This window comes from Primulina tabacum, chromosome 1 (genome assembly GCF_025594145.1).
Source record: "Primulina tabacum isolate GXHZ01 chromosome 1, ASM2559414v2, whole genome shotgun sequence".
NCBI lineage: Eukaryota > Viridiplantae > Streptophyta > Magnoliopsida > Lamiales > Gesneriaceae > Primulina > Primulina tabacum.
Genome location: NC_134550.1, coordinates 1,693,257 through 1,720,793, shown reverse-complemented (window position 1 = coordinate 1,720,793; position 27,537 = coordinate 1,693,257). Strand labels below are relative to the sequence as shown.

General features: G+C 35.2%; 3 protein-coding genes across 8 annotated transcripts; 2 read left to right on the top strand and 1 right to left on the bottom strand.

Moving 5' to 3' along the window:
• Positions 1 to 510: 510 nt before the first annotated feature.
• On the top strand, positions 511 to 10,723 carry LOC142551116 (histone-lysine N-methyltransferase SUVR5-like). 6 transcript variants are annotated; one of them, XM_075660511.1, is made up of 13 exons: positions 511 to 838; positions 2,291 to 2,836; positions 3,410 to 3,712; positions 3,867 to 3,977; positions 4,714 to 4,824; positions 5,469 to 5,567; positions 5,661 to 8,237; positions 8,515 to 8,676; positions 9,283 to 9,399; positions 9,469 to 9,572; positions 9,676 to 9,813; positions 10,118 to 10,205; positions 10,333 to 10,723. In XM_075660511.1, the coding sequence occupies exons 2-13, from the start codon at positions 2,354 to 2,356 to the stop codon at positions 10,438 to 10,440; spliced, it is 4,401 nt and encodes a 1,466-aa protein (XP_075516626.1). In that variant the 5' UTR covers positions 511 to 838; positions 2,291 to 2,353; the 3' UTR covers positions 10,441 to 10,723. The 6 variants fall into 6 exon arrangements, with proteins under 6 accessions (XP_075516626.1, XP_075516390.1, XP_075516318.1 ...); XM_075660275.1 differs by adding an exon at positions 1,340 to 1,439 and having other exon boundaries at positions 5,469 to 8,237; XM_075660203.1 differs by having other exon boundaries at positions 5,469 to 8,237.
• Positions 10,724 to 12,194: 1,471 nt separating this feature from the next.
• Positions 12,195 to 15,159, top strand: LOC142551027 (BTB/POZ domain-containing protein At3g50780-like). Its single transcript, XM_075660104.1, has 2 exons — positions 12,195 to 13,724; positions 14,016 to 15,159. Exons 1-2 carry the CDS (start codon positions 13,080 to 13,082, stop codon positions 14,991 to 14,993), a joined length of 1,623 nt encoding a protein of 540 aa, XP_075516219.1. The 5' UTR covers positions 12,195 to 13,079; the 3' UTR covers positions 14,994 to 15,159.
• A 6,797-nt stretch (positions 15,160 to 21,956) lies between these two features.
• On the bottom strand, positions 21,957 to 27,537 carry LOC142550932 (BEL1-like homeodomain protein 2). Its single transcript, XM_075660016.1, is given in 5 exon segments — positions 21,957 to 22,698; positions 23,676 to 23,736; positions 24,572 to 24,954; positions 25,660 to 26,879; positions 26,882 to 27,537. Coding segments are annotated over 5 exon segments (2,271 nt in total). The 5' UTR covers positions 26,955 to 27,537; the 3' UTR covers positions 21,957 to 22,164.

Genomic DNA, 27,537 nt, shown 5'->3' with positions numbered 1-27,537 from the left:
TTTATTGTGAATATCAGTAGGGTTGACCCGCCTCACAGAAAAAAATTCGTATTTTATCCGTTCTGATTATTCAGATTTTTTGGTCTTTTTCGATTGTCTCAAAATATATAACTCATTTTAGTATTTTTTATTAAATATAACTCTATGCACTAAAGGATTATTGCATTCATTTTCTTTATACTTGATATATTTGATTGTCAAATTTAAAATTATAACATGTGTAAATTTTGTTTTCCAATGATTTTCTTACCCTTATAATATATAATAGTAACATCATATTAACATTGTCGTATGATATTTTTTGATTGAAAGAAATATTTTTGCAAAATAAATTTATATTTTCAATTATGAGACCAACAACATTTTTCGAATATAATTATGTTGACACCAACCGAATCCTACTGAATACTCCAATCTGCCCCCAATCCAGTGACTCGAAATTCCAAATCTACCCCCCACCACGTTACAGGTTCCATTTCCCCCTAGACCTGCAAAATCCAGCCCTAACTTTTCAACCTATACATACAAAAACAATATCTCTTCCCCATTTTCACTAATATTTTTTGCTCCACCCTCTCAAATTCCTCGTAACCCCCCAACTCCACCGATTATCTGCCCATTCTCCAACCCTTTAATTCTCCTTTCTTGCCCCTGTTTTCATGTTGTGCCTGTCACATTTACGTACCCCAATTTTCCCAGCCGAGAGTGTATTTGGTCTCTCACACAATTCACATCTAATTAGTACCCTAATAAATTACTAGTCAAAAGTTGCAATTTTCGTCTAAATATTAAAAAAAAACCCACTTCGAAAAATTACGGTGATCCACAGTTCTTTGAGGTACATTACCTACACAGCCTTGAGTTTGTCTGTGAATTATTGATTTTTTTTTGGATTCCCATTTGTTATGTATGTGTATGTATATGGGTATTGTTCGTATACGTGTGACATGTTTAATGGTAACATTGCATAGCACATCCATGGCCTAAGCCAAGAGTTTTCCATCACAATTAGCAGGTAAAATTAAGTGACCCAGTAAAGGAAACAACTTGTATCGATCTATTTTTTTGGTTAATTAAATTGGGTTCGTGTCAAAATTTTGTGTGCCATTGACTGTAACTTTACTGTTGCGTTAGGGGGTTCAAGAATTAATTTTTTTGTTTCTTTTCACGTGTTGTAGTCTGTAAAATCTTTGTACGGGGGGGGGGGGGGGGGGGGGGGGTTTAAATTTTGTAGTGAGCTAAAGTCTTAAACTTTTATTTTTCATTTGATTTGATTTTATTTGTTTAGGGTTTTAATTTTTGCTTCATATGAGATGATCTTTTAGGGTTTATTAAACAGATGGATGCTTATAATTTGGCGGATTTGACAGCAATTTAAAGGGCTTGTATTGGAAAATGTGTTTTTTGGGAAGGGATTGTTGTTCAATGTTGCATACTGGGTAAAGTTCTAGTCTTTGCATGTAATTCTTGAAATTCAGTTGAAAGAACTAATTTTGAAGTTAAAAGTGTAATCCTATCAGCATTTTTTATTTTGTCTCGTAATCAATGTGACTGGTTTTTCTTCCTTTTAATTTTTTTTCAAAAGTTTACTTCTCTATTTCTGCATATTATTGGGATATGTTCAGTACAAGCTCAACTTACGCCTGTATTGACTTGGGACGTCTCTAGGTGAGTTTTAGTTCGGGCATGATCTCCACACAATGAGCTGGAATAACATAAATGCTAAATGGAGCTTTATTGAAAAGACTACATAGATAATAATCTTACTTATTTGGCAAGTTTTATCGGGATCTTCATTTAAATGCTAACTACTTTTAATCAGCTAATTAATTTTTTTGTTGAAATTGTTCCCTTTTTAGCTATTTTCTGGACTGTGGATCGAGATATAAAGAAAGAAGTAATTTCATTTCGGATGATGATTTTAGTGAAGTGGTACCTTGAAACTAAGTTGATGGCGGAATTTATTATTTGAAAATTATGATTTTTTTTTTAAGTTTGACTAGCCCAGTGTGGGACCGCCTCTGAATTTTATCGCAGAGATAACAGTTAAATTACTGGGTCGAGGAATTTGGTAAATTACATCGCTCGTCGTTGTATTTTAATTCCTCTGCATCATGTTCATGGTTTTGACGCAGACATATGCATGCATGGGAAACTTGTAACTACATTGATGACAAGTCCTGAAAACCACCAATCTTTTACTTGGAAATACTTTTTGTATTTTAGCTGCATCGTTATTTTCTTTGTACACTCCCTTGAATTTCTTTAACCTCACTGTGTCTGACTGCAGATTTGATTTGGTTTAACTCCTTCTATGGACATGAGCTGACATTAAAACTTTTAGTTTTAAACAATGGAAACGCTGCCATGTACTGGTTCACACAATGTGGGAGAATCCGATCGTTCTGAACATAGCTTGCAAAGAGCTTATAAATATGATGGAAAATCGGAACTTTTCCTTGATGCAGAACAAGTTGGGAAAGAAGATCTCAAAGCTAATGGTCTAGTGCTAAATGGGGTTGAGTCTCATGAGTTTGGGGAGGATGGTGGTCAATTTATTTTGGAAAGATTCCCTACTTCAGAAGGCTGCTCAAATGTAGATATGTATAATGATTTTGATGCTGACAGACAAAATCTCTCCGGTGACTCCCATAATTCTGAAGATGACCATTTAGACCAGAGGGATCATTTTTCTGGACCTGATGTTGCCTTAGATCACTCTCAGATAGTTTTTGAAACTGGTGAAAGCGGATTGCCATATGACAAGCGAGAGGGATTATGCCATCCTGAAATCAGAGATGTAGAATTAGATGAAGCCCAAGCAGTTTGGGTGAAGGTATATATAACTCTATTTCTTTTGGCTGACCTTTTACAGTTTTATAAATATGTCGGTGGTTTCTATCCAGTGTTCATTATAATTGTAGTCAGCTCTGCATGATATCTCAGATCTAGTTTCCAAGTTGAAGAAAATAAACAAATATCCAACATTGATTCTAGGGTCTGTGTGATGATCAGAAATTTCTGCAGTAAAATAATGTAACCCCATGAACTCCAGAATCACAACGTCAGCAATACTAAAAGTTCATCAAAATGCTTAAAATTGCATGATGATCATGTTAATTGGCATGAGGCTTCAGATTTATGTTCAAGCTTCATGAAATTTGAGCTCAAAGTTTCATGTATAAAATGCTGAATTTGTTTTTTATTTGCACATGTTATGCTGAAGGTTAATAATGCAATAGAACACAGGAATTCTGATCTATGACTGTTTGACAAAAAAAATTTCAACTTCCCTGTAATATTTCTACCACGAGTTCATTTTTATGAAATTTACTCTTGTGCTTATGAGAAAAGTATGAATATCATTGAGGATTATTTGATACTAACTTTTCAGTTTTGACACTTGTAGTGGAGGGGGAAATGGCAATCAGGGATTAGATGTGCAAGGGCTGACTGGCCGTTATTGACTGTGAAAGCAAAACCAACTCACGACAGGAAACAATATCTTGTGATATTCTTTCCGCGGACTAGAAATTATTCTTGGGCTGATGTGCTACTAGTCCGTCCAATCTCCGAATACCCGGAGCCAATTGCTTATAAAACACACAAAGTTGGTCTGAAAATGGTGAAAGATTTAACTCTTGCTCGTCGTTTTATTATGCAAAAGCTGGCTGTGAGCATGCTAAATATTCTCGACCAGTTGCACCTTAAGGTTTGCTTTTGAAGTTAATCCCTTCATTTAACATACATTTCTAAGCATGAGTGTATGAAGGGATTTTCAGATTGGCGAATATTATTAATTATTATCTTTATGTCGATTCTGCTGCTATCGAATTCTGTCTCAAGATCTTTTCATGGTAATCCAGGCTTTGGTTGAGAGTGCTCGTGATATGATGGTTTTGAAGGAATTCGCAATGGAGGCTTCACGAAGTAAATTTTATTCTGATCTTGGAAGGATGCTTTTGAAGCTTCAAAATGTAAAATTTTTTTCATTTCATTTAGTACTATGCACAACAAAAAATATTGTATTGTTTACTTTTATTTCTCCTCCATATGTTGAGGTTACATCAGGGTAGCTATAGTTATTTCTGCTATTATGATTCACTTTGCAGCTGTAGAAGTTGAAATTAAGCTTAGCCTACTGTGGCTATGAATAAAATCTGAAAGAATGTTATAGCTACGAGTTTTTATTGTTGCTAATTTTTTGAGCTGAAATCTGTTGGTGCTTTTTGCCACTATAGATCCGTTTATTGATTTGTTTCTGTCTCTGCTCCTTCAAGTTATCACCCCCTGTTTATGTTCCCCATTTTGTGGTTTGAGATTTACAAAATATTTTATGTTTGTAGTAACTTATGGTGGTGGTGGTGTGTGTATTTCTAATATTCTAATTGCCATAAAATGCCCTAAACAAGTTAGTGTTACCCTACGCAAAGATTCATTGAATTTACTGTTAGAATGATTCAGTATGGTTCCTGGATAGATCCTTTTCCAATACAATACAAAACTTCAAATGTATTGGCTTTACAGGTTTTGATGTTTCCTTAGATTTTGTTAGTACTTGATTTATATATGTACCATATGTAAAAATTTGGATGAAATCAGTTTAGCTGGTATAAGAGAGAGATAATGATGTTCTTTCAACATCTGATTGGCAGTGTTTGTTATTTTCCTGATCAATATAACATCACAATCTGGTTGTCTTTTGTTTTTCAGATGATACTGCAGAGCTGCTTGAATTCACATTGGCTTCAACATTCTTTGCAGCCTTGGATGGAACAGTGTCAGAATGCGGATAATGCTGAATGCATAGAATTGCTTAAAGAGGTACTTGCAAAGCCACAAGTTTCAATCATGCATAGTTGTCCGTGGATATGAAAGTCGTTGGTGCAAATTTAATAGCATCTGAGTCAACTGAGATAGCCACTCAATTTGGTGTACTTCGTAGTATTTATCCTCACCAGAGTAATCATTTACCCCATTAAAAACTTGGCTTGTAATGTCCGCATATGGCTTGATGTTTTTTTTCCCCCCATTTTTGAACTTGCTCACTGCATATCTTGATAAGTTATAATCTGCTGTTTTAGTTAATGTAGAATTAAATTCTTGATAACGCAAATACATGAGTGGTGTTGAACATACAAATTTGCGAAACTGTCCTGATTTATGGATTTGATTGTGAAGCAAATCGGAATGCTTCATGCATTTTCTTTGTAATGGTTTTTAATTTTGTTGTTTTCTTTCTGAGAGTTATCCTTGGGGCATCATCCATCTGTGGAATGAGCTATTAATCTTATTTTAAATGGAAACTTAGCGGTCAGCATGCACCTTGATTGCCATGTTATAAGAGTTCAAAAATGAGAACCTCATCTTGATTTCTCCTGTTTCAAATGCAGTGAATTCCTTTTTCTTATTTTTATCTTGTACCATCAGATTCTAAGACAACTATTTCGATATTTTTCATGGTTCAGGAATTGAACGACTCCATATTATGGTATGAGGTAAACTCTAGGTCAAGTTCAGCATCATCGATGGAGCTGGGATCTGATTGGAAGAGTTGGAAACAAGAGGTGATGAAGTGTTTTTCAGTTTCACATCCTATATGCTCTACTGTAGGCTCAAACGAGCCTGTTAATGATAATGCGTTGACTGGGGGGCTTCAGATAAGCAGGAAAAGACCTAAGCTTGAGGTCCGTCGCGCTGATACACATGCGTTTAGTTCGCACCATTCTGCTCCTTCTGAAACCAACTCTAGTTTTTTCAATGGATATGGTGTTGTAAACTGCTCAGCACTGAATTCTGAGGCTCCAACTATGATAAGTTCTCAGGACGCAGCTGCCCCAGCGGCATATACTGGATGTGTTTCTGATAAATGGGATGATATAATTGTCGAGGCTGGAAATGTGGAAGTTATTCAGGCTAAAGACGTGGAACTGACCCCTTCTGCTTCTGTAATGCCAAAGTTCCAAGAATCAGGAGATCGTAATCGACAATGCATAGCTTTTATAGAATCTAAAGGAAGGCAGTGTGTGAGGTATGCTAATGAAGGCGATGTATATTGCTGCGTGCATTTGGCTTCTCGTTTTGCTGGAAATTCAGCAAAAGCTGAAGCAATGCATTCTGCTGATTCACCTATGTGTGGAGGTACCACAGTGCTTGGGACAAAATGCAAACACAGAGCTCTAATTGGTTCTGCCTTTTGCAAGAAACATAGGCCACTCGATGTTAAGAATATGATATCTGCCGTTCCTAACTTTAAAAGAAAAGGCGAGGAAACTGTCGTGTATCCAGAGAGTAAAAGTCCGACACAATCGGTGCTTGACCGAGTGACTGAAAATCCTGCCCTAGTTGATCCATTGTTAGATATGGGAAAAGACTTTATCTCAGCAAGCACTATGATAGAGAAACCTGAGCAGCTTCAGCAGTCTCACAGCAGCGATGAGATGGTAGAGTGCATAGGTTCATGGCCCCAAGTTGGAAATGATCCTTGCCTCGAAATCCCGAAACGCCATTCTTTGTACTGTGAGAAACATATACCTAGCTGGCTTAAACGTGCTAGGAATGGTAAGACTAGGATTGTGTCGAAGGAAGTATTCATAGATCTCCTAAAAGATTGTCATTCTAGGGAGCAAAAATTGCAGTTGCACCAAGCATGTGAACTCTTCTACAGGCTTTTGAAAAGTATATTATCTTTGAGAAACCCAGTACCCAAAGAAGTACAGTTTCAATGGGCAATCTCTGAGGCTTCCAAAGATCCTAGGGTAGGGGAATTTATGATGAAATTGGTGCACCATGAAAAAGAGAGGTTGAAAAAGCTCTGGGGCTTTGGGGTCGAGGAATTAGAGAAAGCATCATCAACTATTGAAGAGTTGGTTCCAATTTCGATGCTGATGTCTCATGATAGAAATCTTGACGAAAATGTTATCAAGTGCAAAATTTGCTCAGAAATGTTTCTTGATGATCAAGTGCTTGGAAAACACTGGATAGATAGCCATAAGAAAGAAGCCCAATGGCTTTTCAGGGGCTATGTTTGTGCAATATGCTTGGATTCTTTTACTAATAAAAAGGTTTTGGAAACTCATGTGCAGGAGAGGCATCGTGTGGAGTTTGTTGAGCAGTGCATGCTTTTACAATGTATTCCCTGTGATAGCCATTTTGGGAATCAAGACCAGTTATGGTTACACGTTCTTTCAAGTCATCCCTCCCATTTAAGGTTGTCAAATGCTACTTTGAAGCAAGATGAAGGTTCTTCGCAGAAAGTTGAACCAGAGAAGCAAGCTCCATTGAAGAACTCCAATCCGGGGGATCAATTGGGCACGCGGAGATTTGTTTGTCGGTTTTGTGGCTTAAAATTTGATTTGCTGCCTGATCTTGGTCGTCATCATCAAGCTGCTCACATGGACCAGAATTTTACTGGTCCTCGCTTGACAAAGAAGGGTATTCAATTTTATGCGCATAAACTAAAATCAGGGAGACTGACACGGCAACGGTTTAAAAGAGGTTTGAATTCAGCATCGTATAAGATTCGAAATAGATTACAGTCCTTGAAAAATGGCATCATCCCATCGAAGTCAGTTAACCCGGTGGATATCATGGTTCAATCAAATGTGCCTGAGGCTTCTGCTCTTGGTAGATTGGCAGATTCTCAGTGCTCAGCTGTTGCTAAACGGTTATTTTCAGAAATTAAAAAAACAAAACTGCAACCAAGTATATTGGAAATTTTATCAGTTGCAAGATCGGCTTGCTGCAAGGTAAACCTTGTGGCATCATTGGAGGTTAGTTATGAAAATCTGCCAAAAAAAATATGCCTGAAAGCTGCCAAATTGTGTAGTGAGCACGACATTTTAGTTGAATGGCATCGCGAGGGTTTCATATGCCCCAAAGGATGCACCCCTAATGCTAGGTCACCAATTTTGTCTCCATTGGTAACCTCATCAGATTACACATTTAAGGGAAAATCTTCTATTCAGTCACATCTTATGACATCAGAGTGGACAATGGATGAATGCCACTGTGTTATTGATTCCCGACATTTTTCTCTTGATCTCTCCGAGAAAAATATCATTTTATGTGATGATATAAGTTTTGGACAGGAATCAGTTCCAATAGCTTGTGTCGTGGATGAAAATCTTTTGAATGCAGAGGGGCCTGATGAGCGAATTTCAGAATCCTTTCCATGGGAAAACTTTACCTACATCACGAAGTCATTAATTGATCAATCTCTTATTCTTGAAGCGGAGGTATCTTCATGCAACTTGTCTGCGAAAGAGTTGATCATAAATGAGTTGTTTCTTTTTTGATATTGTGCAGTTACATTTGCTGTATCATGAACAACTGCATCCTCCTTCAGTTTTTCACATATGAGCAGCAGAATATTACAATGTAGTCTGCTTGATCTTAACCGTGTTTTCTTGTTTTTGTAATTTTAACTAATATTGACAGTGCTCCTCATAAATGCACATGCATTCTAGTTTTCTAACCAGATTTACGAAATGATCAAATCTGTACTTTGTCCAGAGTTCACAGTTGGGCTGTTCTTGTGCACATTCTACATGCTTTTCTGCAACATGTGATCATGTGTACCTTTTTGACAATGATTATGCCGATGCGAAAGATATTTATGGCAAGCCCATGAATGGAAGGTTTCCTTATGATGAGCGGGGTCGAATTATTTTGGAGGTAAACAACAGTTTCTTCCCGGCTAGTCATATCTTCCGATTTGTGCAGTTTGGATGCTCTCGAGCATTTTCTGTATGATGGTTGTTTTACACAAATAACTGTTCTATTCTCGGAACCTGTGCATAATGATTCTGGCCGTTGGGTTTGATTTTTGGTTTCTTCGTTTATCATATTTTTTTCGACGACCTTCAAATACTTATTCTGTGATTACTAGTATATCATTCACGTAAAGTAATAGACTATGTTTTTCTAGGAAAATATTCGAGAGCCATTTCAAAATTGTTCTGTCTAATTCTTCCAAAAATTACGTAGTATCGCATTCATCTCAGAAAACAACTTCTCGTACAAGTTTAAAATTATGAAAGTTGATTTTCCCAAGCTTTTGTTACACGTTTTGATTCAACATTACATAGTTGCATCTTGGTTCACCGTGATACTCTTTGCGCATAACATCGTGGAGTGATGTACGCTTAATGTCATTCAATTGTATTTTGAATCAACAAATACTTGAGGTCGTTTAATGGTCGATGATGCTGTTATTATTTCGTGCTTCTTCATGGAGAAGTTATCTGCATAACATGTTGAAGCTTTTTCTTGAATTGTCAGGAGGGGTATCTAGTATATGAGTGCAATCAAAGGTGCTGCTGTAGTAGAGCTTGTCAAAACAGGGTTTTGCAAAATGGAGTTCAACTGAAGTTGGAAATATTCAAAACGGAAAAAAAGGTGACTCTCGGAAACTATATGGAATTTTTTCAGTATTGGACTAAACTCTAGTGTCCATCCGAATTGTAGGGCTGGGCAGTGAGGGCACGTGAAACGATTCTTCGTGGGACTTTTGTATGCGAGTGTATTGGTGAGGTCATTGACGAGCAGGAAGCAAATGAAAGACGAAACAGGTTTTGTTTTTTAATACCTGATCAAATTTATTTACCAGTTGATCTTACCGATTTTAAATTGTTATTGACAGATTTAAACGTTCTCCTGCTTTTTGTATAGCAGGTATGGTAAAGAAGGTTGCAGATATTTTTATGAGATCGATGCTCGTATTAATGATATGAGCAGACTAATTGAAGGGCAGGCCCCATATGTAGTTGACGCCACTAACTATGGAAATGTTTCACGCTTCATTAATCACAGGTGAGGAAGGTTTTAGTTTCTTGTCTTTTGAATTTTTTCCTCATTGAACTTTTGTTAACATACAATAGCTCAAAAGCCAGTTGTTTCTTCATGTGGAAATGCTTTAAACCTGCCATTCTATTTCAAATTGCGCGAGACATCTGATTGTGTTTAAACTTCATGAATTAAAATCGTTGAGGAAATTTTAAATTTTTTTATCTGGCCTAAGTTTTTTTATCCATGATTAAAGATGTGATCTTTATGCATTATCCATAGATGATGTTGCGCTCTCAGCACCAATATGATCCTCTTATGTTGTTCTCAGTTGCTCACCAAATCTTGTGAATCATCAAGTTCTCGTTGAAAGCATGGATAGTCAGCTCGCACACATTGGTCTCTACGCCAACCGAGATGTATGCATTCTTAACTTTTCCTCCAAAGAATCAAAACTTGATGAAGCATTAACCAGAAGCCCGTTGAAAACTTTTCAACCCAAGTTTCTAGTATTCTAATGCTTTTAATCTTGTATATATCGAGCAGATATCTTTAGGGGAGGAATTGACGTACGATTTCTGTTACAAGCTGTTGCCTGGAGAAGGATGCGTGTGTCTGTGTGGAGCTTCCAATTGCAGGGGAAGGCTTCATTAAACTATTCCTATACTGGAATTAGCTCGACTGCATAGTTCTATCTTTATTCTTGTAGTGCACTGCTAATTTTTCCTCTTGAGAGTTTAGATATTATTTTTCTGTTGGAACTTCGTTAGGCTGGTAACGTGGACGTATGTTGCACATTACAATGAGGTCGATGATAGACTATGAATCGTATCACGAGCTAATCAGTAAATGAAAATGTAGAAATAATCGAATGTCCGTGCCTTTTATCTCAGTTTTTGCATAAAACAATGAGAAAGCAGGTGATTGATTATATTGCTTATTTTATTTTTCCTTTCACATTAATTCCCAATGATTTGGTTGGATTCATATTGAACAGCAGAAACATTGAACTTTTTACAAGAACATAGCCATGGACTGGAAAGATACAGAACCTCTGATGGTTCTGAATCAGTTTTACTTGGCCGAACCTATTGGACAAGTTTTATGTTTAAGAAGAGTATGTATCTCGTGAGACGGTCTCACGGATTTTTATTTGTGAAATGAATCAATCATGTTCATGTTAATAATAAAAAGCAATACTTTTGGCATGAAAATTAATATTTTTTCATGAACGATCTATATAAAAGATTCATCTAAATAATTGACTCATGAGAGTATTTGTGTTTCAAGAATATTTCCTGGTGTTTATATATAAATTCTGACTCCATATATGAGAGATTGTTTTAAGTATTTTTTACTCAAATTTCAAGCTCCTATAATATAATCCACATGAAAGAAAGATATGGCAACGTGGGGCAAATATCAGAAGAATGCCATCTCATGCAAGGAATTGTTTTCATGGTTATGATGATGCTTGCCTATTTGTTTCAATCTCATAATTTGCCCACCATCGCCTTTAAGTCCTTTTGTTCCAATTTTACAGCAACAAAATGGTCCATCCTCTAAAAAAAATAATGCAAGAAAAGATGAGAAAGTCAAAAGAAATTTTGAATCCACTCAATGATATATTGGAAACATGGGGCCTACTCTATCTTTACCCAATTGCTTTTACTTTTGTAATTCGTGCCCTTCAATTAGAGAGATGACTATTTCTCATATATATCCGTATAATTAAAAAAATTCATTGACTGAAATTATAAGTTACAGAGGCATCTCCAAGCTACTGCAATTTCAAATAATTTTAAGATTCTATATCCTCAAAATACAAATTATGCGAGATAAGAGAAGATAAACTCCTAAAAAATATATCATGATCTTATCAAAAAATAAACCAACCAACAGTTTCTACTTATATTTATTAGTGTTGAGTTCTCGCAAGCGTAAAAGCGGACTGAACATACCCTAATGTAAAATTCAAGGGTGTAAAATTGATTTGGACATTGTTAAAACTATAAAATTATATAATTTTCATATAGCCAAATTAAAATTGGACTCTCGTTAAGTATCTAGTTTCATAGAAAATTTATTAGTTTGAACCATCGAGTAAGGTTGTATCAGGAGTAGATATCACCTGGACGTTCAACAGTTGATAAATATGTCTTGAACATCAAATAATAACATATTATACCGCGATGGTATCTGTATTCAGGCATCGTAATTGCTAGGCGTGGTCTGATTAAGAATATTCAGGCTTAAGCCATTGCTTTCAGGATAGACTCCTCCACTCTCACGCACACAAAGCCCACAAAAAGAGGGTATTTTAGACTACTCATGTTCCAAAAGACGTGGCTTGTAATCTACGGTGTCTTCGAGAAAAAGCCATTGATTCCTGTCTCTCTCCAAACAACCAATAAATAAGCCACAAAGTCCCAGGCACAGTAGATTGAAATGTGACGCAACCCATCTCTTCTTGCATGCTTGTCTCTCTTTTTGTTCTCTCAGAGTTTGTTTTCGTGTGTGTATTGTCTGTGGAAATAGCATGAAATCATTAAAAAAAATTACTTGTTCAAAACAAGAAAGCATTTTTCAGACACAGAGTCACGTGCAGATTGCAAAGTTACAAAAACAGGCATCAACAAGCCTGTTTTGCACCACTCCATCTTGCACTGATTATTGGCTAGTGTCAAGTTGTTTATTCAAGATTTCTTGATCTTCGGGAAAATAATAATTAAAAAAAACTGTGTTGAGTCCGGTTTGGTAAAGCAGTCCCCTTTATGCTAGACATCATAGCTTCCTCTTCAATTACTTTCAGTGGCTCATGGGCCATTGAGTAAAGTGTTAAAGAGACGGGATTCTCAGAGAACCCTCTCAGATTTCTCTTTTTCTTGGTGAGTTTTGCTTTTTCATTCTGGAGTTCGAAGAAATTTCAATAAAATTGGTGTCAGTTTCAATCTTTGCGCTTCTTTTGTGATCTCTTGGATTTTTGCTGTGAAGCTCTCCAGAAATTGTAGAGAGAAAATTCCTTTTAATTTCTCGCGCTCTTGCTTTTGGTGAAGAAAAATATCATGTTGTGGTTTAGATTTTCTTGATTGATCTTTCTTGCGACGGAGAGAGTGACATTTTCATGTTCTAATTTGGGCACTTTTGTTCTTCATCTTTACTGATGCCAAATATAAGAAGACAAAACTATTTGAAGTTATTAGCATATTCCCGATTTTTTTGGGGTTTCATGTTTAGTTTCCTTCATAAAAGATCCGTTTCGACTTAATTGGGGATTTGAAGTGTTCTTGAATATGTCTGAAATAAGGGTACCGAGAGTAGACCAAGCTCAAACCAAAATTAGAAATGTTCCAATTGCTGTGACCCCCGAAGGATTTTGGTGTTGCCCTTCTCCCACTGTGTTTCAAAAGAATCTAAAGACACAGCCTCCATTGAACAAGCCCAGATCATCTCCTTCTCCCCATGGTACTACTTCGGTTGAGAGAAAGCAAACCTCAGCGACTCTGAAAAAGTCCGGAAGTGTGTCGAGGAGGACAGATCTTGTTACTGAGGAACCAAGCACTGAAAGTTCCAATGCGCCTGTTCTTAATAATAATGCCCCGGTGAAGAATGAGAGAGCTCCTCGGCCGAAGCTTGAAAATGTGACTAGGAAGTTGACGATTGAGTTTGGTGAACCTGGAACAAGTGATTTGAAGTTAATTTTGCTAGGAAAACAGGGACTTGCTGTGAAGTTGAGCGTTCACCGGAATATACTCTTGGAAAATAGTGGTTACTTTGCCAAGAAAATTTCTGAACAGCAACCTGTCTTCCCGTGTCTTGAAGTCGAAGACTGTGAAGATGTTGAGATATATGTTGAGACTATTGGATTAATGTACTGTAAAGAGCTGAAGCCACAGTTGATCAAGCAGAGCGTGTCACGTGTGCTTCGCATCCTTAAGGTAGTCGCAATATGTTTCTCAAATATTGTGTGAGCTAGATACTAGTTGAAAGATGTTTTTGTGATAGTTTACGTTTTTGAATTTTTCTAAATCTGTAGAAGAATTCGGGACTTTGAGCTGGTATATGGGTATCCTGATGAATTTATTCAGACAAATCTCAGTTAGCCTGACTTTGACTAATTATATCAAGAATTTGTTCTACAATGGCTTCCATTATTCCGATTCACATATTTTAAGGCTATCTCCCTGTTTATAATGCATTCTGTAATTCTGATGGAAACTCTCTTTTAGATTGCTGAACAACTGGGTTATATGCCGTGCATCCAATCGTGTTTGGAGTACTTGGAAGCAGTCCCTTGGGTTGGTGAAGATGAAGAAGAAAAGGTCGTGTCTTTGGTCTCAAGTCTCCGAGGTGAGGGATTAGGAGTTGGACCTGTATTAAAACGAGTCTCTCCCGAACTTTCAGATCCACCAAAAGACACCCTTTCTCACATATTACATCTAGTTCTGAAGAGCAACGAGGAAAGAGGGCGACGTGAGATGAAATCCACTGTCCTTAAACTCCTCAAAGAGAACCAGAGTCTTCCTGGCTCGAATCACTTGTGCAATGAAACAATCTACACTTCTTGCGAAAGCTCCTTGCATTCTTTGGTGTCTCTGTTCAGACAAGCTACTGCGCCCGAGTTTTGCAACAAATGTTTAGATACCAGGGACCCAGTGGTGAAGTTATTGGTTCTCGAATCCGATAACCTCTTATGGTTGCTCGACATACTAGCCAGCAGACAAGCGGCAGATGAGTTTGCTACAATATGGTCAACTCAGCAAGAATTGGCTTCGCTACACACAAAACTTCCAACCCCGATTCGCCACCATGTTAGCTCGATTACAGCAAGATTATTTATCGGAATCGGGAGAGGGGAGTTGCTTCCATCCAAAGATACACGACATTTGTTGATTCAAACGTGGCTACAGCCACTGATCAATGACTACAAGTGGTTGCTACACAGCTGCAGATCATTTGATCGTACCGTTGTGGAGGAAGGATTAGGCAGGACAATCCTCACACTGCCTCTAGAGGATCAGAAAGGCATTTTGCTCTCTTGGCTAGGTAGTTTTTTGAAGTCCGGTGACGACTGCCCCAATCTTCAGCGAACTTTCGAAGTGTGGTGGAGGAGGACTTTTATCAGGCCATATGCCGAATTTGAGATTCTCCCGCAGGGAGATGATGGCCTAAGGACATCAACTTCAAAGATGGAGGTTGAACAATAGAATCTTGGTATTTTCAGTCACAATTTGGATCTTTTTGTGACTTTATTATTTAATCTGATCTTTAAAAATTGAACTCCCCATATGCAGTTTTTAAATGTACTCCCCTCTTGGTGTTGCATATATCGACTGAATTTCTATAGTAAAGCGAAGTCATCTGATTGAGTAATTGTCAAATTCAAGATTTTACATACTCTATTAAGGTGAATATCATGTTTATTTTCTCTAAAATAATGAGTTAGTTTTTGTTATTGTAAACTAAGACAAACGAAGCTTGGACGACAATTTGCATTCTTCCCAATGGTTCAAGGCAGCTTGGTTTGGTTGAAGTAGTTTAAGTTGTTAAAAAAAAAGTACCACAAACTTGTAAAAAATTAGTCTATATCTATTCTAATCTATCTATATCTATACCAATAAAAATATAGCAATGAAAATCTTTGGAGTAGGTTTTTTGTGAAATGATCTCACGAATCTTTATTTATGAGACGAGTCAAACCTATCGATATTCACAATAAAAATCGATCCTCTTAACATAAAAAGTAATATTTTTTCATAGATGACCAAGTAAGATATATGTTTCACAAAAAACGATCCGTGAAATCGTCTTACACAAGTTTTTGCAATATATTTGTATGCCCTGGTCTTTTAAGTTAGTATAATATAATTGGTTTTCTTGTAATTTCCTACCTTAAATGTGACTAATTAATGTTTGGTTATTAATATACTTCGAGTTGTAAGATTTTCTGGTCCAATCAAGAAGTTGCCAACACTTGCGTGACATTAATTAAGCATGTGCAAGTTGCAACGGTTGTTTCGGTTTGATTTTGGCAAATTTTGATTCCATTTTTCAAATGCTTAATCCGACGAACAAATCATTTTATTTTGGTATGGTTTGGTTATTTTTTTAATGGCAAAAATTTGTGTGAGACGGTCTCATGTGTCATATTTTGTGAGACGGATACCTTATTTGGGTCATCCACAAATTTTTTTTTATTTTTTATGCTAAGAATATTACTTTTTATTGTGAATATCGGTAGGGTTGACTCGTCTCACATATAAGGATTCGTGAGACCGTCCCAGAAGAGACCTACTATTTTTTAATTATTATTATGACTTGGTTACTTGGTTTGGTTTATATGATTTAAGTAATAAACTGAAAAATACATTAAGTTGTGAGTTTTTCTTATGATTTCCTAATAAAAATTTGAATATTCATTTAAGATCTCTAAAAAATCAAATATTTTATAATTATCAAAATATAATAACATAATTAAATATAATATAATGACTAAAAACATTAATTAAATATTTTGTATTAAAGTTCAGTCTTTTGCATCGGTATATTATCCTTTTAAACTAATTTAATATTTTACATATAAAAAATTAACTATTTTAATATTGCATATATTAAATGTAAAATAATCGATACGTTTTTTCACAATTTTTAAATTTTAAAAATCAAACTGAAGAACTCAAAATTGAAACCGGCTGAAAAACCCTTAAACAAACTAAATAGGAAATTCACAGTCTCGGTCGATTTTTCAATTTAAAGCCTTTAATGAGCACCCCAACATAGCCTTTAAACCTTCAATTAAAGAAGGAAAAAATCTCTTACAAGAAGGTATCACAAATCTATATATGTGAGAGCCGTCAGTTAATTTTATATTTACAATGAAATTAATATTTTTAACATAAAAATGATATTTTTCATGAGTCAGATTGAATCGGATATTTGCCTCACAAAAATTAATCCGTGAGACGATTTTATATGAAATTTTATGTTAAAAGGAGAATATACGAGATTCATATTAAATTTTTACCAAAACAATTAAACACAAACTTCAATTCCATCTACATAAAAAAATAATAAAATTATTTTAATATGTGAAACTGGAAATATAAGAAAAAGACCTTAAATCGTTGAAAAAGGGGTCCAATTTTTTAGGCCCAAAGCAACCCAATTTGAGGGCCCCGTGTAGTTGTCGATTAGTCCTATTTAAAGGGCCCATTAATAAAGTGGTTGATCAAATTCAGTAAAAATTACCTTCAAAATTTTTTTTCAGTAAGTTGGTAGAATCTGACAGTTTGTCTCTAACTCTCTATACCAATTTTTTAGATTCTTTGGCGGATTTACGCTGTTTTCTTTCTTTTTATTTTTCCTAATAAATAATAATAATATTTAATGACGAATAAAAAAATAACAATAATCATGAATTTATAAAATAAAAATTATAATCGAGATTTTCATTTGATTTATATGTTTTTAGGACAAACTAAATTAGATATATAATAATTTATTGGTATTAATGCCAGACAAAGAAATTATTCTCAATCCGTTGTAAATTCCTAGGCTACAGATGCCAGAATCCACGTAAGGTGAGTAATATATTATTTTATTTGGCTTATACTACCAAAGCAAAATATTTGACAATCGGGAAATTATATTTTTAGTTGGGTAAATTACTTTTTTTTTTTTATTTTTATCGTGTTATTAGTTAATTTATAATTTTAGCATACTAATTTACGTGTTTTTTATTTTAATGTTGGTCAATTTTCACGGAAATGTTGACATGATTTATGACATATCATCGATATTCGGAGGCACTCCAACAATTTTCAATGACGCATTATCAATTTTTAATGTCACGTAATCATTTCTCATCGTAATGTGCTGAATCCAATGAAAAAAGACTCAAATTATAAAAAATAAAATTAGTGGATCATGATCATGAATTAACTAATAATATGATCAAAACAAAATACCTGTAAATAAATTTGAAAAAAAATAACAATATTACTTTGATATAATATAATTATTAAAAGATAAAACTAGACTATATTTAACAATACAATAACTTATATTATGTTTAATATTTTATTTGATATGATATAATTATTTATGTGATTATTGTGTTTGGGCTTTCAAACAATATACCATTTTTTGTTTTTCTGTGCGCGTGTGTATGTTATATGTATAATGTGTTTAAATCGAGGCATCCTGACTCAAATTCAAGACTACCCATTCGTACAAAACTATTTATTTTCCGACAGCGAATTCAATACATATATGTTTTGGTTGGTTAAGAAGTAAAAACAATTGACAACATTAATTCACATGTAATTTGCGGCCATCCTAGGTTTCCTGCTGGATCATCATTGTTTGGGAAAAAGAAAGAAGTATGTGTTTAGCTAGGCCACGAATTGGTTTAAGGAAACATTGTTGTTTAACTTCTTTTTTATTTGTGTAATTTTGGTTTTTTTTGTTTTTCGAATTTTGTTAATTTTAATCTTTTTTTTTTTTCATGTAACATTTTATACTGACCTTCACGTCGTCATCAGGTCATCGCCACGTTGAAAAATTGATCATAATTACCCAAAAAAAGACAAATATAAGTTTTATGAGTTTGATAATATAATTTATTGTGACGAAGAAATATCTACCGGAGATTCCCATAAATAGGAGTTTGACATGAAGAACCAAGGATTATAGGTAGAATTTTATCCATTATGCAGAAAATCGATCGCTGATATAATCTTAAAAATGCAAACTTACTGCACTAAAACTAAGTTTTGATTGCTAAAGGACCAAACTCGAAATATGATTGTTTTCCCTTTTTATGTATTTTGAAGATGCCCGATTTTACTTCAAACATTGTCATATATGTTGATTCATGTCTGACCAACATCTCGAACCTCACATAATTCTTAATTTAACAAGTTGTCATTAGCATTTGGAGAAAATTATATTAAATTTCATTTGCTTGAGTACTCTAAAAATGAAGATAAATTATTAAATACATGTTTCCATATATATTCCACATATGGAATTTGATTCTCAGTTACAATCAAACAAGCTGGTAAATGGTAATTGTTGCTTTGCAGGTAATATGTCTAAAGTTTAAGGAACTTGTTTCTTCTCAAATATTATTTGCATTTGTTTCCCTTTCGTTTTCTCCACCAAACAAATTTGATATATCTGGTGGAGAGATCATAGTTTTACTCTTCCATGTTAACGTACTGTGTATATAACATTGAAGAAAAAATAATTGCATACACATTTACTAGTAAACATATACACATGTTATATGCCTGCACGATTGGTTTTTATGAATAATTATTGTTGGAGTTATATTAATATTTAGATTACGAAAATTGTGCTGTTTTTTAAATATATATATATATATATATATATATATATATATATGTGATGTTATTTGTTTGTAGGATAAGAGTAGTATTGTCATTTAGAAATTCAAATTACTTTTTTAGTTAGCATTGTCATTTAAAAATTATCATACTAAGAGATCAAATAGATTCTTTATATATCTGTATAGATACAAATATATTATATGTGAAATTACATATTTGATCATGTAACTTGCACGCTTTTTATTTTTGGTCATATTGTGATACTAGTCTTTCATTATATTTTAATCATTTTTCTATATAGTGCTGACGTGACAATAGACATGTCAACAATATCTACCGCCATGTAGCAATCTTCGACGTCATGTCATAATTTCAGGTGATAAGTCATTATTTTTCGATATCACGTCAGTTATCTAGTGAAAAACGATAAAAAATGAAAAAATAATGTGCAAATTAATGGAGTAAAAATATTAACTATCTAACAACGGAACAAAAAAACCTAGAAATTATAGGACAAAAAATATTTTTATTTATATAATTAGATATGATTTGTCATACTTTTTATTTTCTTTTCATGATGACGTCTAATCAATCGTACACATCGAATGTGTTAGTTGTCCTACATCGGTTGGATAAAATACATAGGAGTTGTATATATAATCATGAACAATCCTCCCCCCTTGAGCTAGTTTTTGGGGTTGAGTTAGGTCCAAGTTCCAATCTTAACATGATATCAGAGCTCAGGTTCCACCGTTATGTGTTTGACTGCTCATAGTTGGGTCACATGTTCTGCCTATAATTGAGTCATTTGTAAACTTCACACTCCAGATATTCATTCATGGGCGTGAGGAGGTGTGTTAGTTGTCCCACATCGGTTGGATAAAATACCTGGGAGTTGTATATATGGTCTTGGACAATCCTCCTCCCTTGAGCTAGCTTTTGGGGTTGAGTTAGGTCTAAATTTCGATCTTAACAGAATGTATATATATCAAAAGATAATATTTTTACATTTTTTGGTTGAGAATTATTATACTACATTACCTCTATAATTGAACAGAGAGAATTCTACCGGAGCATTTGATTAGGTCTTTTACTTGTTAATTATATATACATATATTTTATTCTAAATTATATTGCAAAAATTAAAAGTCCTAGATGTCATTTTAGCTCTTCATTTCTTGCACGCATTCCACTAATAAATTAATTAATTAAATATAGACAACTGTTAATTGTTATAACACACGCACGTAAAGAAGTCAAAGTTCATATAAAATAGAAGGAGAAATAATTCCAAACCCAAAAAAATATTGTGATTTTATAATTTAATATATTATGATATAATATTTAAATGAAAAAGCTGCATTTTTTGTTATGTAATTTTAACACTTTGCGATTTTAGTATTATGAATTTATTAAATTTCAATTTGAGGCCTCCATCTTCAATTTTTTTTTGTCATTGAAATTTTAATTATTTTTCATTGTGATTGCTGATGTGTCACTGCACATATTAGCGTCACGTCGAAAAAATGAATAAAGTTGTAAAAAAAATAAGGGTGATGAAGTAAACTAAAATTTGATAACATAGATTATTAAAATCGCAAAAGGGCAAATAATATTAATAATAAAAAAGAAGCAATTTTCGCTATTTAAATAGTCAACAACCCCAATGTGTTTTATAATAGTATCCATTCCATATTTTTAATAGGACGTACATTAGTGGTTTAACTACATTAGTAGAATAAATTAATTGAAGTCATGGCTTGTTTATTTAGATAAGATGATTGCTATTTTTTTTTTAATTTTTATAAACATTTTTCAAATTTTTTTTTTGTTTTCCAATATATTTTTCGTTGTTTCGTGGCAATGACATTATAAAGAAAATTATACGGATCTTGCCACGTTATGTGTGAAATCGATCTAGGAATTAATATTATATTTGTATAATAAAATCAAGGATAAATTGTAATTTTGATCATTTATGTTTCAAATTTTTTTTTTTTTGCAATGTTTATCAAATTTCAATCTAATTAGTTGTATATTTTTAGTTTTAGAAAATTTTATCCTTTTATCAGGAGTGTTGATGCAACACTACAAAAGTCAGTACTACAGTGATGCCGCGTCAGCGTCATGTAGGAAGAACGACAAAAATTGTCAAAAAAAAAAACAAATATAGTGGACTGAAACTGAAATTCGATTACATTATTATTTTAACGAAATTCAATACATTTAAAAGACAAAAATTTGTGTGAGACGATCTCACGGATCGTATTTTGTGAGAGATATATCTTATTGGAGTCATCCACTGAAAAAGTATTACTTTTTATGCTAAAAATATTAATTTTTATTGTGAATATCGGTAGAATTGACCCGTCTCACAAATAAAGATTCGTGAGACCGTCTCACAAGAGACATACTCCATTTAAAAATAGATGTATATCAATGCCAATATTATCTTACTCCACAACAAATTATAAAAGTACTAGCTAATAATACTCCACAAATTAGTTGCAGAAGTTGATGAGATTAAAAACTTCTTTAAAAAAAAAAAACTATATAAACACGCAATACGTGCATTGTGATATTAATCTCTTTTATATGTAGGATATGACAATAACTTAACAGTAATAATTTTTCATATGGGAAGTTATTTTTGTTTTAGGTACACTAAAATATTATTTTTCTTGTGATGAAAAGTTTTTTTTTTAAAAAAAGAGAGTACAATTTCCGTTATATTAACAATTTTTGAAGTATGAACAACATTTTCTATATGTATATATATAAATTTATATACATTTATATATATATATATGTGTGTGCTGAAGGAACATATAATTAGTAATGAGAATTAATTTTCCCAAAATTTAAACTATACAACTTTAGTAAAATATTGTACACATTCTCAAATAATGTGATTAATTTATCAAAGCAGAAAGAAACAAAAATAAGAAAAGCATACGAGAGAATATGACAAGATTTATATTATACTATCTTATTAATAATAATGATTTGATAGTTAACCTAACAGCTAGCCCCCGAAGTCTCTGATCGAAAACCGGCTCTTCTCCGGAAAGTTTCCGGCGTGACGTAATCCTAGCGTAAGAGACACGTCGCCCGCATTCGCCCCAAACCTAATCAGCGTGGAGGATTCATTGACTTCTGCAGTAGAGGGCTTATGTGTGAGGCCGGAGTCAGCCTCCTGCATGCCCGGAAAAGATTGCGCCGCCGACGTGGCGGCATTGTTATTAGTGTTGCTATTGCTGGCTTGGTTTTCCGAGAAGCGTTGCCTATTAATTGCGATGAATGAAGGGTCGCTTTCTGGGGCATTGATTTCATGAGATTTTTTGCGTGCAGACGGAGGAGTAATTGCGGAGGTGGTGGTGGCGTGAGGCGTTGAAGTTTGTGCATTGTTACTGTTGGTACCTGCAGCTGCTGCGCTGGTGCTGCTGCTGCCGCTATGGTCCCGCTGTGGATCTGCCTCATCCTTGGCTTCTTGTTGGTACATCTCTTCGACCATGGGTTTCCACAACCGAACCCTTGCATTGATGAACCAGTTTGAAACCTGGAAGAAACATACATATAACACAATAATAAAAAAAACCATAATTAACCACTAAATAAATTCATCGCAATTCAATGCAAATGAGTTTAAAATGCTGAATAATCCTGGGACATGACGGCCTTCCTCTAGGTCGTCTCTCAAGTAAATTCAAATACAGTCGCAATTGTATTTCAATAAATAGTTTGATCACTAGATATTGATATCCATCGATTAAAGGTTTCTATAGATAAAGAATTATATCTACTTGAACTCTAATGAGATCAACTATATGAAGAATGCTATCCGATCCATTCGACATGTCGCTGCTAAAAGGAATTTAATGATGCAACATGCGATGTAGGTCTATCCATTCCGCAGAAATTAATAATTAAGAACTTTGCAAAAGACAAATGCGCTCCACCGTAGATGCATGTTCGTGTCATTTTTAGGGTTGATTCCAAGAAAACAGACTTATTTCAACCACTTTCTTTGCATAATCTGCATCACTTTATATATAACCAGTTGAACCCACCATTTTCAGTAGAAATCCACAGACTGAAAGGGGGTGAGATCATTGAATGTGTATGCTGTACGTAAAAATACATATATGCATGTGTATTAAACACTGGGAAATTTTCATGTCGTACTCTCATGTACTGGTCTGATTTCATCTGACCCTAAATATAACTATCAGCTATTTTTTCTCTGTTCCAGAAAAATTGTCTTTCCGGGAAAAGAATCCAAAGAACCCATTAAAAGGGATTTAAAAAAATTTGGTTTTTCTCCAACAGAAACAAAAAAAATCACATAACAAAGACGCAAATCCTCGCAAAGCCAATACCCACGACTCCGTACCCCACCTCAACAACCCCTCTACAGGAGTAATAAATGATACCAAAAATCATGAAAACCCGCTTTTGGATTGCTAATGTGTGAGAGAGAAAGCAGATGAAAAAGGCGTGATTATGGAAATGTGATGATAAAATGAAAAGGAATACCTGGTTCCTCGACAGGCCAGTCTGCCTAGCCAGCAGATGCTTATCTGCGTCGCTTGGATACCTTAGAAAAAGTGATCAGAGGAAAGAAAACGACGTTAGATTCAGAAAACAGAAGCCTTCTTGCCAAAACTGTGTAATTTGACGATCAAACTTTATACTAATTTTGGATTTATGCAACAAAAACAAAAAGAGAGATATGTACGTAGTTAGATCAAATTTTCTTTTTTTTATAGAAAGTTTTTGTTGCTGCATGGGCGGGACAATCTAGGAGGAACATAGCAATTACACCAATGGCTGGCAAAAAATTCAGAAATTAAAGTCGGCAGCTGCGGTCTCTGCTCTCTTCTCTTTTGACATATCCATTTATCGTATTCTCTGAATGCTATGTATTTTATACAAATATATTATTATTGAATCACGCAATAAAGAGACTAATGAGGACATAATATGCTAGAGTCAGAAGCTTGTGAAAAAGAGCATTAAATGGTCAAAACACCAAGTTATTGCATGATAATATATCTTAAATTTATATGACATAAATAGATGAAATTAAAGGGGAAGGAAAAAAAGGAAGGAAACAATACAACGCTCTTTTCAGCTTTTTTGATTGAAAGGACAACATCAGGGGCTGCATTTCAGTACCTTTAAACGATAATCACAAGCAAGAAAGAATTGAAGGGGTGAAAAATAATAAAGGGCGAAAAAGTAAAACAGTTTCCCAGGCGGAGTTTCACGAATCATGAAGGAATTTGCCTTATCACAGAATTCCACAATAATGATTAATCTTTAGTGATTAACTCCTTTTCTTGATCCTATATAGTAAAGATAAACTCAATTTTTTTCTTACTGCACATCACTGTAGATAACGTAAAGTAAAAAGGGCAAGAAGAACGTACGGATGCAGGAAATGTTCGAAAAGCCAAGCTCTCAAAATGTTGACAGATCGATCGGGCAAGCCTCTTTGAGGCCTCCACGCTTCTTGCTGCATCATTCCCATCTGATGAAATGCTCTTTGTTGCCGCAGGTTTTGCTCGAGGATTTTCAGCCTAGGTGTCTCGCCTTTTGTTATCCCTGAGGTGCCGCCATCTTTTTCTCCCAGCAGCTCGCAGGTGTGTTTCAACTGGGCGGCGATGGCGTCCTTCAGACACCGGAAATGGCGAGACATGGCTTTCTGAGCAAGGCAGGTGTACGGCACCGCCGTGCCGAAGCCCATCACCATGTCGAATGAGTTCACCACCATCTGCATTTGCTCGCAGTAACGGCTGTATTTTCTATCCACCTGCAAAAACGTAAACTACTGATTATATATATTACTTTGACAATATTCAAGTGTACGTGACAAGATGTCTGGACAGAAATTATTTTGCTAATAATTGTTAGATGATTTTAATAATACTCTTTCATTTTTATTAATAAAATAACAAGATCTAGAGTCGAAATACTAACTGCGTGTATATATGGGATCAGATCATCGGATGGTACACTGAAATGATTGCTGATGTGAAGGAAGAATATCCTTTGTCTCATCTGTAATGCAGTCTTTGGGCGATACAGCCATCAAAAATTTGATTTTTTTATATGGGATTATTTGAACAAACAAGTATTGTATGATTGGAAAAAAGCCGCAAAAAATAAAAGCGAGCGATGGAAGAAAATCCAACTTCATTATGTCAAGTCAACTGAAATGAAACCCAATCAGATGGAACTGGATATTTTTCAGTCCCGGTAGTTACCTAGTCTCGCGTTCACTCACCAACTTGTAATCCAGCTAGAGTTCCCTAATTGTGTCCACTAATTCTACCATTTATGCTTTTAAAAATGATTTTTTTTTAATATTATATAGCCTGTTCCATAAGCCGGTAATAAAATATCCTAAAGAAGTTGCCGGAATTTTCTGTGTCCCGGTGCATTTTATTATAAAGAATTGGACTAAATAAAAACAGGATTAGGCTGAAAAGTGGAGAGGGAAAGAGAGATTACATGCCTCATCAAGCATGGATAACAGTTTGACCTTTCTTCTTTGATGCTCGATTCTGTCGGCAGCTGACAGAGGAGGGAGATCTTTTGAAGAAGAGGAAGAATTGACACCACCGGCGCCGCCACTGGGGTTGGAACTAGGGTCAGCGTTGTTGCTGTTGTGATTATGCTGCCCGAGTTTGTTATTTTTGAACTGACCTCTTCCAACGCTACAAAACTCTTCCAACAACTCTTGGGCTGCCTTCGTGTACTTTGAACTCCTCAAAATACCGACCGCTCCGAAAGAAGACCCCAACCCCACCTGCAACTGGTAGTTCTGACCAACTACTCCGCCTTGCAGATGTAAGGAGGAGGAGGCGGTGGCGGCTCCGGCATTCAAATTATTGAACTGATACTGTGCTACAGAATTAGAGGTCCCTCCGCCTTGCCCAAAACATAGCATCCCTCCTTCTCTCATCCTCAATTCCTCGGCCTTCACCGCTTCCAAGTGTTGAAGTGAAGAGGATAAAGATAAAGATAGCCCTTGTCCTTCCATTACTCCCGGAATTTCATTAGGGTTGATTTCGTCCTCGCTCTTTGGAACCCATGTGAATTGACCAAAAGCCGCTCCCGGTGCGGTGTGAAAGGTTTGGAGATTGGAAGAATTCGGTGAAGAAGAATGGTTAGGAAGCAGCATATGAAGAGTGGACGAAGTAGGGGGAGGATGATGGTGTGAAGAAGATGGTGAAGGAGACCTTTGCTGCTGTGAGTTCATCAAGAAAAGTTGCATGGCTGCTGCTGGATCCGCATTAATGCTAGAAATCTGATTCTTGGAATCTCCTAATCCACCGCCTACAGCCATCCCTTGACGGTGTAAGAACCAATCAGCAGCAGAAGCTGCTCCGGTAGGCGGCGGCCTCGGATTCCGATAACTCTGTGAAATTTGACTCTCCAACAACTCAGTAACCGTAGGTACACCTCCCGACGGGAAACTGAACATTTCAGATAACATCCCGACAGTTTCGTAAACTGGGAGCACACCACCTGATTCTTTCTCTTCAATACCGACTAAGTTCGACGGTGGCGGCGGGTCGAAGCTTTGAATCCTCAGTTTATCCCTTCGGATCTGCTGAGCTATATGCTGCTGCTGAGCTTGCTGCTGTACTTGTTCTTGTTGCGATCTCTCGAATTCATTCGAGAAACTGTAGATTCCTTGGTGGTAAGCTTGAGACATAGGATTCGTCGAATTTCCTTGTCCAAGAATTGAATTGAATTGTAATCTTGTGAGCGATAAGTAATCACACAAGCCACTGCTATTCCCATATCTCCATCATCATCATCATCGATTTCCGGCAAACCGATCAACCGCTGATTCTGTGAACAAATCCATCAAGAAATGAAAAACTCGTACTGGAATTTCAATACTCGACAGAAACCAAAGCTGTATCCCATATGAAAATACATGAAAAGAGAAGAATAAAAAGGGTAGTGAGGAGCAAAAGCGAAAGCATCAAATTATGAGTTTATTTCTTTTTTGTTGCTTACAAATTCAGCTTTATCAATCCACACAGACATACATACCTACTATAGTGTCAGGTTGTAAAGGTTTACAAAGGCATCAGACATCGTTTTCTTCTTTCTGGGATTTGAGCAAAAAAATTAAAAACAAAATATAAAAATAAAAATCTAGAATTCTTCTTCTTCTTTTTTTCTTTTTTTTTTTAATCTCACTGTCTCCTATTCGTGAGGCTGTCGTTTCTATCACACTCTCTGTCTAACTATTTATCTCCTTTTCTATCTCTTTGCAAAAACTAGCGAGAGTCCTGTTCTCTGCAATCGCCTTCTCCAAAGAAAGAAAGAACAAATAAAAATATTATATACATGTGTGTGTGTGTGTGGGGGGGGG